Below are 16,658 nucleotides of genomic sequence, written 5' to 3'. Positions count from 1 at the left end.
TCATAATTAATATTGATGCAATCATTTGAAAATAGATAAAATGGTATACAGTACATTTATAATCACACTTATTATCAGCGATTTTTATGTTGTAATTTGTTTACTTTTATTATAAAATCAATGAAAATACAAATTCTGTATATACAAGTAGAAAGAATACTTATGAAGGGAGACCAGAACTATCTCCTAATCCAGCTAAATCAATGTCTGGAATGCTTCCTGAAACTATAAAAAAAAAAAAAAGTTAAATAATTAATAATAATGAATTTTGTTTGAAAAATTGATCAGACATACATCAAGACAGAAAATGAATTCAATCATATTATATAAAATTCTTTTCTAGAGACGATATACACACATGTTCAAAACCTAAGGATGAACACAATTGCTAATGGTGATAGTTAGAAAAAGTTTTGGTGAATTCTCCATCTAACTGCTGTATCTTTTTCACCAAAGAATTATTTTTATGCTTTGATTTGTAAAATCCTACAAGTTGTTTAAATTTAAACTTATCTTGTCTACTAGTACAGGTGATTTAAATAAGCAATATTATTTCTGATCTGTAAGACTTAATTGCTGCATCCATAAATCCAGTATACCGTATTTTTCGGACTATAAAACGCACTTTTTTCTTTGAAAAATTGCCTCCAAAATTCAGGTGCGTCTTATAGTCCGTAGCGTCTTATAGGTATTTTTTTTTTTAAATTGCTTAAAAATTAAGATGAGTCTTATAGTCTGTAGCGTCTTATAGTCCGTAAAATACAGTAATAAGTCCTGTTAATTGATAAAGTACTAGTAGATGAGATAAGTTTAAATTAAGTTAAGGACACAAAGGCATATTAATTAAACCTACAAGTTGTTGTTTATTACCTTGTATTAGACATTGAATAATACATACAGTTCATGCCATATTTGTCTGCATTTATCTAAAGTTCTCTCTATTCAAATGTTTGTCTAAGTTTTGGACATGTGTGTACATTCATGTTGACATTAATCCTGAATTTATTTTCTGTTTTCTAAAGTATGCATTAAAATTATCCAAATCTGAAAGCACCATAATAAATTTTTAATTTTTAGTTAAACATGATAATTCTAAGCTTTAAAAAAACATAAACACATTTGAAAAAATTAAGCTAAGTAATCCATCTTCATCACTTAAACAACACTGACAGAAATTAGATCTAGAGAGCAATTAAATTACTACTAAAAGACTTCCAAACTCATTAAATATATAATAATAATATGCAGTTACATTTTAATAATTCACTTATTGCAAATAATATTCTTCTAAATAAAATCTATGATACTTATCAAGTTTTGACACATGGAAATTCATAATTGAAATTTTGCGCAGTTCTGATCAACTGACTTTCCAGCCAGTGAAAAGCAACTCTTAATTGAACACTTACTTTACAAAAATCTTTTAGATAAAATTTTTCAGTGGCTTTTATTAGAACAATAATTTATTATTGAAGAAACAAATTAAAGAAAACTAAAGCCAGTTACATGCTCTTTACTAGATTTATCACTGCACTGAAAAAAGCATTTGTGGTTAATAATATAGGGAAATAGCTATCCTACTGTAATAATTATGTCCATTTTTAACTGGATGTTAATTAGACTTTCTCATATTTAATGTCCAATACATTTCCCCCCATTAATATTAATGTAATTGATATTACATAATTGTTACTTACATCATTACATGGAAGTATAATGATTAAACAATAAATTCATAAAAATACTCTTTTGAACTCACTAAATATTTTTATCTTTCCAAAATTCTTGAATAAGATTTATCCAATAAAAGTTTTTTTTTTTAATTGTAGGACACAATAGTTTTTTGAGTTATTTTTGTAGATTTACTTGATTGCATTACACATGTACGGAAACATTGTATAAAATTATTAGCAGAAAAGGGGGAGAGGAACTTTTTATGTGAATTAATAACTGATCTTTCTCTAAATATTCTCAGTATTTATTCAAATTAGTCTGTACTGTCTATTCTGACCTGATCACTCAGTTTTTATCATTTGTAAGTATGCACTGAAGAATTGTACTAATTAGAAATAACAATTAACTATTATTTTAAATATATATTTTTATTCCTCTGATTTTAATAGGTTTCCAGTTAATTTTTTTAAATCTGGAAAAATATTATCTTTTATATAGTTGAAAAGTTCATCTAATAATGTTATAGCTTCTTTTGATAAAATAATGTTCAAATTTAAAATAGGTTCATATTTTGCTTTCTAGTCTAAAAAATAGTTTAACAGCAACTAATTGGGAAAATAATATTAGTTGAAAAAATGTGTAACTTAATTTGTTATCATAATTTTCAGAATTTTTTTTCAGCAAGTAAAAGATCAGCTAGTCTCTAATTTATGACTTCTTATTTAATTAAAGTATTAAAACATGAATGATAACACTACATATTCCTGAATGAAATTAATCATTGACAAAATTCTATAAGAAATATCGTCAGTAGAAAGAACCAATCTCAACTTTTCTTTGGTGAGAGAATTTTGCAATCAGTGTTTGAATTAATAATTTATTTTGCATAGATAAACTGATTTTTAAAACTTTGTTTCCTATTCAGATACATAACTTATCAATGTAAAGAAAATTTTAAAAATATAATTATGAAATTCTTATTTTTACTATATTAAATAGCATTAAAAAGAGAACTTTAATGAATTTTATTAAAGTTCTCTTTTTAATGCTATAAGGAATTTTTATGATTTCTTTATAAATGTTTTGATTAATAATTTTAACATAACTCTGAAGATGGATTAATAAGTGTTCAAATTACCTCAGAAATAAAAACACAAATGGTTAGTGATTAATAAAAATAAATTTGTTTATGTAAACACATTTATTTTTATTAAAGTCGTTTTATTTATAAATAAAAAATATTATGATTCTGATATATCAAATTTTAAATATAAAATATTCTTTGAAATATAACATAGAACTGATTTTTACTTTTATCACGCATTCTTTCTCCCTTTCCATATTTTGAACGGTGAGATACTTTTCCGTCGGAAGCTGTTTTAGGTGGCTTTAGGCGTCCCATTTTTCTAGGCTGTGGATGTCCCTTATCTCGAGCTTTAACATTCAGTAATGGATGCGTCTCTATAGAAAGGTAACCGATAGATATTTATATTCAGAAAAGCTAGTCAAGACATTTTCTATAATTATTTTAATTATATGGACAGCTTTGCTGTTAAGTTTACATTTTAAAATTCAGTGATGTAGTTTACATCACTGAATTTTAAAATTTTACTAGGTTATGTAGCACAACTAAGTAATTAAAGAGAATATGAAAATGAAGTTTTAAGATTAGTAGTAAAACAAAATCTTTTTCTCCTTTTATGGGGAAGTTCAGAAATTAATTTTGAAGAACGTAAAAAGTGTAGTTAAAATCATATTGTAATGGAGATGATCTTATTAAATTAAATCATCAAAAAATTAGAAAAACTGTAATAAACAATTATTAATTATAAAATTCAAAAAGTTAAGAAATTTTTTGAAAATAATAATAAAACTAGTTAAATTATATTTTAAAAATCTTTTTAATTTATGTTGTTGAAAGTTATTTTTGCAGCTTGAAAGAAATTCATTTCCCTTTAAAATGTACAAGCATTTGAGGCTCTTAAATTTTATTTTATATGGAAAACATGCAAAGGTTGTAAAACTGGTTACATGCATTTTCTTTCAATAAAACTTTAAAGTATGTAATTATATTATTATATATTTCACATTGAAAAATTTAATCATGCCAAAATATGGAAACTGTAGGCAAATAATAATAATTATGCAAATAATAATAATATGTTCTTATTGTCAAATGTAGGATATGGAAATTTTCTTTAAATCATATTTTTCTCTCCAGTAAGAAATCTTATTGGAAGAGTGTTTTTATTAGTTTCAAATGTATCATTCTCTTCAAAATGTGATAAATGTCATTTGGAACTTATATTTATAGAAATTTTTTTTATTGTATTTCATTAGTAACTTCATAATCCAACAGACACTTTTTATTAAGGAATTCCAACTGAACATTCTCATAATATGCTTGATATTTGGCATGTCTGTTGTCTATTAACATCTGGGAACAGTGAAGTAGGATGTGTATTGTTGATATCTTGTCCTTTCTTTAAAATGTCAATTAATAATCTATTTCTATTAGTTAGATAGCAAGTGTGTTAATTTCTTTTCTAATAAAGCTGCTGAATTTCAATGTAATTGTAAGTAATGGCAAACATCATACATTTTTTATAAGCATCAGATTGAGGAAATTGATATAGTAAGTGAATTCACATTTTCTATAATTTGATAAGAACAATGTATACTGCTGATATATTGTTTCGTGGATTCTGTTTTCTAAATAGATATTTATATTTATTTAAAAGTTAGCTGTTATTCTTTTCTGATCAATATCCAACATGCTCTCATTTAAAATAGATGTTAACTTAATTTCTTAAAAAAGAGAGCACACTTGACAGGAAATACAAACCAGAACAAAACTTTGGCTGTTGTGTATTCAGGAGGTCCCCATTACAATGTAAAATATCAATTGTAGACGGCTAGCCATTCAATAATAATTAACAAAAAAGATAACATTTATTATAACGTCTGCAGTAAGATTGACATTCCAATGCGCTGTATGACAGTGTGCTAAAACCTTCAATTACTAAAATGCTGTCCCAAGAAATATTTTTTAACAAATGTTTGAAAAAAATTTTTTTTGTTTAACTGATTTAAATATTATTTATAAAGAATTTTGCAATTTTGTTGCACATAATTTTCATCATTTTCATCATTTCCAAAATACTTGAATTGTTCACCATTCTATTAACTCAGTTCACAACAATTCTTCAAAATAAACAAGTATTGTTCATATTTTCAAAGTTATTTTGAAATAACTCTTGAATTTCTGATTGCCATATAATAAGCTGTATGAGAAGTATCAGGAAATTAAACTTTTGGTTGAGTTAGAGACATTTGACACTGGCTCCATTTTATTGACAATCCATAAAACTTTGATAGCTCATAACTAAATATGACTAATAAATTTTAATTTGTAAATATAGTAACTAGGTCAATATTAGGTGTGCTAGTCATGAAATACTATCTAAATTAAAGTAATATGTATTTTAACAAAAGTTTTAAAGAGTTCCAGAAAACAGGATTTGAACTTTGGACAACATTGTAGTAGATAAAGATTTTAGCATGCTGTCATGCAGGATTCTTTATAACAGATACTAAAATCGTTTTTCTTAATTACTATCAAAACAGCCAGCCAAAAACATTTAATACTTTACATGTATACTCAGGTGGTCTCACCTACAAACTGCAAAAGTTTTGTTCAGATTTGTATTTCCCACCATGTACTCTCTCCTTGTAAGTTACAATACAGCCTAAATTTAAATTAATATGCCCGAATATCCTCTATTTATTATAATCATATTAACTCAGGTAACATTAACTTATTATCTCAGGTAAATTAAATAAAACAACAATTTTCTAATCTGTGAAACTGAGTTGTTGTATCATTAAAGCCAGTTTAATAAGTCTTGTTAATAGATACATACTAATAAGATTATGCAATATAGCCTGTTCCTTCTATATGATAATTGAACAAAAATCTCTATAAAATAATTGCGTTGATTTATTTGAGTAATAAGATTGAATAAGATTTTGATATTTAGATATTTAATATTTAGTAGAAGTGATATTTCATAAAATAAAATATAATCAAAACTATAAAAACACATTTATTTTCCATTTTGACTGATCAATTGCCATCCTTTATCATCATCAAACAAAATATTACCTGCACTATAGTCAAAACTTAATTTGGCATTCTCCTGAATAGTGCCAATCAATCTGCCCCATAAACAATAAATCTTAGGTAATGAAAGTTTTTTAATTGCATGGAGCCTTCTTATCACTTGAGGTTCTTCACTTTAGTACCATAGTTGATTTAGTGATAATTTCAGAGGCAAATAATTATAAGTTATTAATGGAAATCTTTTATAATTAAATAAATTAGTTTTTATGCATTGTCTGATAACTAAAATTATCAATCAATGTCTTTTTTTTAGTTGTCTGGAAAGTTTAAATCAATTTTAAATTTAATGGTTGTTAGCTATATTGATATTATCCATCATTCATTCATTCATTCATATCAGTTTTTCTGAAAATAAGTTGTCTTTTAAGGCATAAATATATATTATTATATATTATTATTATTATTATTATATTTTAAGACAGAGTTCTGGAAAAAGATGATTGCTATAGTAACTCATTCTCTTCTCAGTAAAGGATCTGTTCTAACAGATTTATATTGTTTTGTCAGGACAATTTTCATAAATATGATGGAATAAACTTTCATTTAAAATTTACAATTATCTGTTCATGATTTTAATTGAAAAAAAAAATCTATTTTGAAAGATGGCAACAATACTAAATGTTTCAAAAATACAAATGTAATTCACAGAAGTGTGGTTACTGTATAACTGAAATTTGTTGGACTATTTTTTGCTTGCTTGAATTCATGAAAGATCTGGGGAAAATACTAATGTGTACTATGTAGAGATTATCATCAGATTAAAGATCATGCCAAGTGTTTGCTCAATCTCAAAAACATTCTTCAATCCACTACAATCATCACAATGATTTTATTTTGATGGATAGGGTAGATGTACCAGTTCTGGCCAGAAAACAAATTTAACTTAAAAATATAATCACCACATATTCAAATCTGTCCAATGAAACAAACTTTTATTGTTAACAGTTCACACAGTTAACAATAACAGTTTGTTTCATTTGTGATTATATTTTTAAATTAAATTTGTTTTCTGGCCAGAACTGGTACTACACTGGTCAAAACTGGTACATCTACCCTATACATAATTTGTCATTGTCGTCATGTGAATGTCCACATATTGTGATGTAAAATCAGGAAAAATTAAACAATTGGATGACTCAGAATTTCTTAGTTACATTATGATCGTATTTCTTTCAATTATCTCAAATGTATTTTAAAGAGAAAGTATACTTAATTGCATAAATGAGTTTTTTTTTTAATTCTAATGAATTTGTCCTGTGAATTTCATTATGAGTATTTTCCAGTTATCCAACTGCTGGACCAAGAACAATGTATTTTTCATTAATGATACTGATATTATAAATTGAACAATTTTGTTTTATGTTTTGCTATATATGCTGCTGGCCAAAAGTTTTTAGACCACTTGTATCTCAAGAACAATTTATTTTTTGAAATTTTGTTTTTTTGGGCTACGTGTTAATTTATTATTAGGTTAGTTGGCAAAATTCCAAAATTCACTTTAAATTTATCCCATTTTGTTTTAAAAAAAATGAACTAGACAAAAGTTTTTAGAACACTTGAAAATTTTTGTTTATTCTGTTATACTTAATGTTAATTTCTTTGTTTTTGTTATTTAATTCAAAGCAAATAATCTTATAATATTTTTTGTTCTAAAATGATTTCGTCAGAAAAAATAAAGCAAAAGATTCTCCAGTTATCCGCTACAGGATTCACCATAAGAAAGATAGCACAGATAGTCAAAAATCATCTATACACTTTGTTATTTAATACATTGAAAAGGTTGGAAGAAAGGCAAGCATACTGGATACCCAAAAGCAACACAGGAGTGTCGTGTCTGCAACAAAGTAGCAAAATACCATATTGTCAACAGTCAAAATATCAAAGAAAACTTAGAATGTCAGGAAGCACCTAATCTATTTGTCGATTTATGGCTGCTGATAACTTTTCTTATGAAAAAGTGGAGAAGGATCTGCCATAGACAGATAACCATAAATACCAACGTCTTGAATTTGCAAAAAACATATCGGAGAACATTCCAATTTTGATTTAATTGTATTTTGTGAACATTTTTGTTTGGAGCGTCTAGATAATAGCAAGTCTTATTTTGAGAAAACTGCAGGAATTACAGTAGGATCTCATTGTAAAAAAATGCCAGCAAAAAGGTAGTTTCATAATGATTCTGGATGCCATAAATAGTTGGAAAACTGATTATCAAATTCATTGAAGGAAAGTATAATGCCATGAGTATCTGAATGATCTGAAAACAACATTTGTACCTTTTTGTGAAAATTTTTTCCCACAAGGAAAATGGTTTTGGCAGCAAGATAATGCTGCAATCCATACAACTGGCATAATTTGGCATTACTTTCAAGGGAATAAAGTTCCCATAATTAATTGGCTAGCTCATTGTCATGACTTGGGCATTTAATGGAACAGAAAATTTATGAATATAAACAGTTTTAATTCCTGTGAAGAGTTAAAGTGTGCAATTCAACATTATGCTGATAATTTTGATAAAAATGTTGCACAGAAAAAAGACAGTGCAAGAAGTTATTAATTGTTAATTTTAGAATGCATCATTTTCTGTATCTTTAGCAAAGTAAAACTGTTCTAAAAACTTTAGTCCATTGATTTAAAAAAAAAAAAAAAAACAGAATAAATACAAAATTCCATCACATCTCACTTATTATTATAAGTTAACTAACAACCCAAAAAATCAATTTTTTTTACATTTTTATGAAAATATAATTTTATTGCAATAATAATTATTTCTTCTGAGATGTTTCCATACAATACTGAAATCTGAAAACCCTATTTTATTCATTATTCAGTTCTTGGTAATTAATATGAAGTATTTAGAAATTATGTAAATCCATCTACAGAGTAATTGCAAGTTATTTGTTGAAATTATACTGACATATTCGTATAAAATTGCAAGTTGAAAAAGCATTTGAGTAAAGACAATAAAGTTAAGATAATTTGTATTTTATTTTAATATATATATATAATTTTATTATATGTTCATTGTTGTCAAGTGAACAAAAATTTTAAAATTGGAACACATAATTTAAATTAAAAATTTTAGAATTAAAATCTGTTACGAGCAAGCTACAAACTTCAATTACGTTTGATGTTATAATGCATGCATGGATGCAGATCCTTCTCTTGCCCCTATCTCTGCTACTGAATTTGCACAGACTCATCTGCAACGATCAGGACAAATTCTCCACTTTTAAAAAATTGGGGGGTCTATGCTGTACCGGTGGAGAATCCTGTAACGGGGATGAATATGAGGTACTATAGGGCCACAACAAGAATGCTTGCTAGCCACCTAGCTGAGCACCGGAATGATGTGGTGAAAGGAAAGTGCACCACAGAGCTCACAAAAAAAGGTGCTTGAACAGAACTACAACCTGTTATGGGCGTAAACAACAATACTCAGATGTTGTAGCGACCAGAAACTCGTCTTTATATGCAACACTTCCACACTTGACCTGCCCAACACATGAGTCGCCCTGTATAAATGGATAACAGTGTGATAGTCGATATAAATCGCTGTTTAATGTGGATCTACATCTATGCATGCACTGCATCACATAATAACATCGAACGTAATCAAAGTTTGTAGCTTGCTTGTAACGGTTTTTAATTCTAAAATTTTTAAATTGTGTGTTCCATTCATATTAGAACATTTGTGTTCAATTTTAAAATTTTTGTTCACCTGACGACGATGAATATAATTTGTTGAAAGTGCTAGCAATAAAAAAACTATATTAATAATGCTGTACTCAGTGAGTCTTCTTTCCTGCTAGTTAACATTTGGAGTGAGGATCAAGCTGTATTATATAATACTTTATTGCAATTCTTTTAATTAAATTACAAAATTATTACTGTTATTATTGAAAATAAAAATATTGAGTTATGATAAGCTATTTAATATTAACCTATAGTTAATATGGCAAAGTATTCTAACAATTGCTATAACAGTTTTTTAAGTATTTTTTTTTATTTCTTGTAGTTTAATGCTTGGTTTTAAGTAGTTAAAGGCTTTAATGTTTTTATTGCCATGTTAATATGTGTTATTGTCACACATCATGCCTATAAAGCAGTTATTTTTGTCAAACTCTGGTTGATCGATCCTTGAATATCCAAATTTATGTTTTTAGTATTATTGTTTCATGAATAATATTTTCAGAAAAGAGGTTTAAAAATTTGGAACACGTTTGTGTGAGGAATAATAAAAGAAATCAAAAATACTCTTTATTATTTTTAATTCTTTCCATTCTTTGAAATTTTTGCAAATTATTAATTTTAATTAATAATTACTTGTGAAATTTATTTTGGCTGTTCTAATAGTGACATGAACATTCACTGATTCATTCATAAAGTCTGTCCCAAAATAGTATTTTAACAAGTTTTTATTCAAAGTCAGCAAGAAAGTTCAGCGTTTTTTACATCTAGTATAATTAACTGATCACATTCTTGCCACAAGAAATGAAAATATCAGGAACAAGTTTTAGCTCCTTTTTCATCATCTGATGAATTTTTGAATAAATTTAATTGAGATTTATTCTTACACAGAGTGAATAATCAATCAACTAACAGCTGAAATAATCAGGCAGAAATTACATAATAAGAACAATTAGAGGTAGAGGTAGAGGTAGACATTAAAGCACCATCTCTTAACTTTATATATATATAACCAGAACAATACTATTCAATTCAAGAATAGAATTGTATTGTTTATTTGTGCCATAGACAAGACAGAAATCACCCAAAATCCTTGGTAGGGTTCAAACCAGTGAGCAGGCCAGCTAGTCTTACAGTCACACCTGTATTCTCAAAGAAATCTTTGGTAGACTCAGACACACACAACTTTGAATTATTATGCTGAAAGACAAAGTTTTTCTCTCCAAAACTTCCTAATTGAGGACTGACTTTTGGCAATGTTTGGGTCATTTTTACTTCAAATGACCATCAAGTTAGTCATTCTGTTTTAACTGCAGCCACTCCAAACCACTAATGATCTACTTCCACAAATATGCTTTGAATAGGACATTTTATCCATATTATCAGTCCAGTCATGCATCAATTGTACTACAACCTGGATAATCTTGATGAATACACGTTTAACTTTTTCTCATAAGGTGCTATTGGGCAAATTCAAGGTGAGTTAATTTATGTTTTAGAGTCTGTATCGAGGTAAGCTGCATTTTAATAAATTTGACATTTTCAAACAAGCCAGAAATCTATGAACTGACTTGATTTCTTTCAGTAAAGTATTTATGAAGGAATGCTTCTCCCTTGGCCCACATACTGTTTTTGACCACTTGCACACTTTTGGAGTTGGTGAATTTGCCAATAGTGAGTCATTATCTGTTAGGTTTCAATTTTGGTCATTTCTTCTGTATTCCAATCATTTTTGCAGTCCGTGGCTAACAACCAGCTTATAATGAATTTGAATCATTTCGCAGTTGTCTAAAAAATTCTAAGAACTTTACGTAACGATTCTGTACTGTAAAACTGTGATATTATTTTCGGAGAGTTTTCTCATAAATTTGGTTCTTGTGATTCATACATTGTTAGATTATAATGATGTCTTGTTTGTTCTGTGCAATTTGGAATAATGCAAAAAGTTTGAGATATTATTTTGGGATGGACTTAAAAAAAATTATAAACTTTTTCCACTTTCCCATCAACAATGAATAATTTTAATTACATCAAATTTGCAAAAATGCATAAAAACAAGAAAAATCTAAATTTATTTTTTGCTGTATAGATTATTCAACCATTATAGGTCTTAATTTGTTAATACATTTAATGTTTGTTAAATTTTCTAGTCTTTCAGGTTGACCGTACATTGAGCTAAACAAAAAATTTTAATACTTTGCATTTTATTATTTCAAAGAATTCTGAATAAAATTATTTCTTAACAAAAAAATAGCATTTTTTTGTTAAGAGTTTAGCAAAAAAATTAAGCATTTTTTAAAATTAATATCAGAGTAAATAGATTTATTTCTAAAATGTGTTTTGATTTGTTCTTTCCAATTTGTAATTAACAAAAAAAAAACTGAACAATGCATATTCACTCTCTGATATATTGTTATATTCTAAATTTTATATAAACCTTCTTTGGCTTCATATACAAGTCAAATAGAATATATGAGGTACAGCTCATTGTACAAGTTGCAAGTACAATGTTTTTATATATTAAATCTAATTTTCTTAAGTTTTAGTGTGAAATCCAATCATAACAGAACAATTCTGTTTTTTTTAAAAAAAAAAGAGTGTGGAATCATAAAAATGAAGACTTCATTGTCATAACTTCAAAGGAAAGAAAAAAAATCAAATCTAAATTTTCTAGTAGTTTGCTTTAATTTAACAATGTATTATGATACATTATTCATCTAGTCAGCATTTGTTATAAAAGGATAATTTTATTTTTAATAAATTACTGTTTATTAAATAAATAGACTACTCTCATAGAAAATGATGTTAATTACTAAGACTAGTAGTTAGTTACATAAGGATCATTGTTAGTTACTGCTGCTGACACTATAGTGTTTTTAATTTTTATGGAACTACAATTCAAACTGTAATAATATGATAAATTCTATTACAGTATAGACAATTTGTCAGAATTTTTCTTTAACAATACTTATTAAAAATATAGTTAACAAATGACCCAAATGCAAATACAAATTTCTGTTGATTTTTGGTCGACGTTATTCAAAGGTTTACTCACCACTGCCAAAGTCTAAATGCTGCAGAGCAGCATTCCCAATCAATGGCTCTTCTTCATTTTACCTTTAACCACTATAATCAATGTAAATGAAACAATCATCAATCTATGCTCTAAATTTCCTCTAATCTAATGGGATCTTAACATTAAGCATCTGTGTTTTGGAGAATTTCCAAGTAATTTAATATCATTTAAATCACTAGCTTTTAATTATAGCAAATTGTGTTCTTTATTGCAAAATTATTTTGATTTCATATTTTTACGTGTAATAATAATGTATTTTAACTTGGAATCAATTATGTAATATGTTATGCGAATTGTATCTCTCGTCTTGTCGTAAATATAAGAAAAACTTACCGTCTTTAGGAGCATCTTTGAGATCGACGTCGATGGTTTTTAGCCTTTTCTTTTTATTTTGGGAATACTGGTCGTTGGAGGTAGATCTTTTGTTGTTGTAGTCTTCGGGGGGCTATTATGTAATAGATAATTGTTAAGTTTAACTGATTATCTAAGATAATATTTCTTTTTCTGTAAAAATTAAAATAGAATTCATTATCAACCATGATTCATTATATTTACTAAATAAAAATGAGGCTAGCCATTATTTATTCCAGGAAAGCCAGACTAGCATGAGTTAAGGATGAGGAACAATTTCCCAACATAAGCCAGTGTCTTGTTTTATAGCCATCTAGCCAACAGTAAATTAGTTTAGTTTAGTTTAATATTCATAGTTTCTTTTAATTTTAACAATATTGTTCTGGCTGTGAAGAATGGTTAAATTCTCTAAAGCTGGTATTTAAAAGAAAGTTTAGTGAAAATAAAACTCTTCTTCACAAAGACTGTATTTCAATCTAAAAATGTATAGTACTTTTTATTAGTTTGAGAAAAATTTCTTATTTTATTTATTTAATGAAATATTATTGGCTTCTACTGGATTAAGCTCTAACCAATGATTATTCTAATATATGATGAGTCATGCAGATGTCTGTATAAGGGTAAATCTAGCATGCAGTTGGTCATATAGGCAGATTTTATTGCTTGAAACAACCATGCTGAATTCATCTTGCTGGACAAAGGAATTTATAAAATCAGTTACAAAGCTTATGGTATGTGAACAAACACACAAAAAATGAGATTGGTAAACGGCTACAGTGACACCTATATTCTTTCATTCAATATGGCACTTTGTTTTATTTCTTTGGCTATTAACTACTAAATATACTCCAGCAGCAGCAGCATGGATACTATTATTTATTTTCACTTGTAACATAGCCAACTTCATTAAGATGTGATTACACTCTTAATCATGGGATGCCAACATGCAATTGGGCAGGAATGCACACTCCTGTGTGTTGCCATTCTGAACACAGGAAAGAGCACTGGTAAGAATATGTTGTATTTTTTCAATCCATGTTCCTATGTATCATGATTGGCCTGCTCAGTCATGCATTTAAGAATGTACACATAAAGGCTGCCGTTTTGTTGTACACTGAGACCTGTTTTTGTGTGATTTTTTTTTTTTTTTTTTTTTTTTTTTTATGTGCGATTTTTTTTTGTGCAGTATACCAATTTGATTGAAATTCATATACCGCACACAAAAAATCACACAAAACAAATCGCACAAATAAAAAAATCGCACAAAAACAGGTTTGAGTGTATAATCACAGCTTAGAGATAATGTAGACATGACTAAACAATTAGAAATATTAGATATTTGCTATCTAAATAAGACTTTGTTTTCTTAAAATAAGAATTTCTGATTTTTTTTCATTAATAAATTGTCTAAACAAAGTATTTCTCTAGCAATAATTTTGAAATATATGAGCAAAAACATAATTATTTCATTCAACAAAGTCTTCTTTTTGGAAATCCCAGTGTAATGTAGTAGCGTGGGTTGATTTTTCATTTTGCAGGAATAGAACCTGGATTTAAAATAAATTTAATGAGTGACTTAGATAGAAACCATTCTGAGGAACGAATAAACCCAAAAAGTACTTTTATCAAATCAGACAAATTATCATTTGTCTGATTTGATAAAGTTGATCAGATAAAGTTGATTTAGAATTAAATCAACTTTAAGTAAATCACATATCCTAATAACACAAAAACATATATTTTCTGATCATACAATGGATTTTTTGTTTATAAAATTTATTGAATAACAAAGTTGAATAAATTTTCTGACACTTCTGACTTTATTCACAACAAAAAAGAAGGGCTTACTCCTGCATCAGAATGAGAAAATTTTAAAAGTCAGTCAGATGAAGTTCAAATTACAGATAATAAATTTTATCCATTAAGAAATGATGAACACTTGACTTCATTTACAGAAGTGCCATAAATTATATTAAAATATAATATAATTTCAAATCTAATTTTAACATTTAATGGCAGTTTAATACCAGTTTTTCTGTGTAATTCTTAACCCATAGACTAATTTTCAAGTTATCTCATTCTCATACAGGAATAAGCCAAAAATACCAAAAAATATAAGCAATTCTCTTATATTTAACCCAGAGGTCAAGTCTCAAAATCTTTGGTACTAGTAATAGTGTCCAGTAGCAATAGAAGGCTTCTGTGGTACTGTACATTCAAATATGAAACTGCATATAAGTATCTAACAGATTAACATCCAATAAATTTTATGCAACCTAAACCTTCTATTGCCATTGGATACCAAACCTTTGGTATCATCAGGAGTCCTAGGTCAATTACTGTTGATGTGTGTTTGTAAATTACATTATTAGTATAAAATGTGAGTCATTGGCAAATTTTTGAGATGGGGAATATATTTTCAATTGGAAATACCTGTTCGGGTATCTGTCCCCAACCTTCTTCGGGCTCGTCAATTTCTGGTGAAATCGGAAGATATAACAGAGCATCTAAATCTTCTTTTTCTTCATCGCTATAAGCAAAACATCTTTTTATATAATAAAATTTTATGAATAAAGACTTTTAAGAAAAAATTATTGGTAATTTTAATCCTAAGCAGAATGTCATAGAAAATTGAAAAATGATTATTTTTGGTTTTTATATATACAGTGAAACCTCCATTAACAGACATTTTTACAATCCCCAGACCCTTCAAATAAGACATCTATTATATTTATCTCTAAATTACAGAAACACACAGTCCCATCTTCAATATTCCAAAACAGTTATATATGAAATATTTTAAAACAAAAACAAAGAATAGGTTCAAATACTCTTTCGGACGATGAATTTTGACCCTAGGAGTGGGATAAAGACCGGTTAAAAATAGGAATAGGGAAGGGAAAGAGGTAAAAAGCTGAAGAATATTCTTAACCCGATTAATAACATTTTGTTAGGGAAGACTAATCATGATTGTATCATCATACATATAAAGTTGTCATATTCTTTCTTATTGTTGGAATTAAGTTTACAGTACCAAGAAACCACAAATTTTTTCTAAGTTTGTTCATTCGACAAGAACTGCAGCATGGTATAACGAAAAAGAAACAGTTTCAAAGTTACCGTATCGGCATTTATTTGGCAAAAGTTCAAAGATCGTGTTACGAAGGCAATTTGCCGACCACTTTAGAGTTAGGAAGATATTCTTTTCTCGCATTTATTATTTTAACAGCTTTGTGGTGGCTAATGTAATCTTTAATAAGTCAGTTATTGAAAAAAGAAAAAAATGTTTGAAAAATTACACCTACTTGAATTTTATTGGTTGCTTAGGTCATAATTGATATTATAAATGCAAGAATATGGAATACTTTCCTTACTCCTTGAAGCAGCTGGCAAATCATGTTCATAACTTGATATTCGAACTGTAAATTTAAAAAGAGAAGTAATATACTGATATAATTGATTATATATATATATATATAATGTGTACATATACTGTTCGGTATTTTTACATTCCCAATGCAAATTTGATGTTTTCATAATCCCATCATATTCTTTGCCATATGATGACCGCCAGCACGCATATCTAAATAACAGACAAACTTCTCGGTCCCAATGGCATCTGCTATTCGAAGGTTATACTGTGTATGAAATGTCAAACTTGGCCAGTCAGAGTTTCATCTATGA

General features: G+C 27.5%; 1 protein-coding gene across 2 annotated transcripts in view; it reads right to left on the bottom strand.

Annotated features, from left to right (window-relative positions):
• Window positions 1–81: 81 nt before the first annotated feature.
• Rbbp5 (retinoblastoma binding protein 5) overlaps window positions 82–16,658 on the bottom strand; it is a 55,284-nt gene continuing 38,707 nt past the window's right edge. Inside the window, exons 12-15 of one of the 2 annotated variants that reach the window (XM_067277210.1) lie at window positions 15,408–15,504; window positions 12,957–13,068; window positions 2,986–3,135; window positions 82–225 (exon numbers count right to left, since the gene is read on the bottom strand). In XM_067277210.1, coding sequence (XP_067133311.1) covers window positions 161–225; window positions 2,986–3,135; window positions 12,957–13,068; window positions 15,408–15,504 — 424 coding nt within the window. In that variant the 3' untranslated portion in view covers window positions 82–160. Of the gene's footprint in view, window positions 226–2,985; window positions 3,136–12,602; window positions 12,674–12,956; window positions 13,069–15,407; window positions 15,505–16,658 lie in introns of those variants that run through there. The other variant, XM_067277211.1, reaches the window with a different exon arrangement.

Source organism: Centruroides vittatus, unplaced genomic scaffold, assembly GCF_030686945.1.
Source record: "Centruroides vittatus isolate TY-2023 unplaced genomic scaffold, ASM3068694v2 contig_738, whole genome shotgun sequence".
NCBI classification, from domain to species: domain Eukaryota; kingdom Metazoa; phylum Arthropoda; class Arachnida; order Scorpiones; family Buthidae; genus Centruroides; species Centruroides vittatus.
This window is presented reverse-complemented; position numbering and strand designations above follow the sequence as displayed.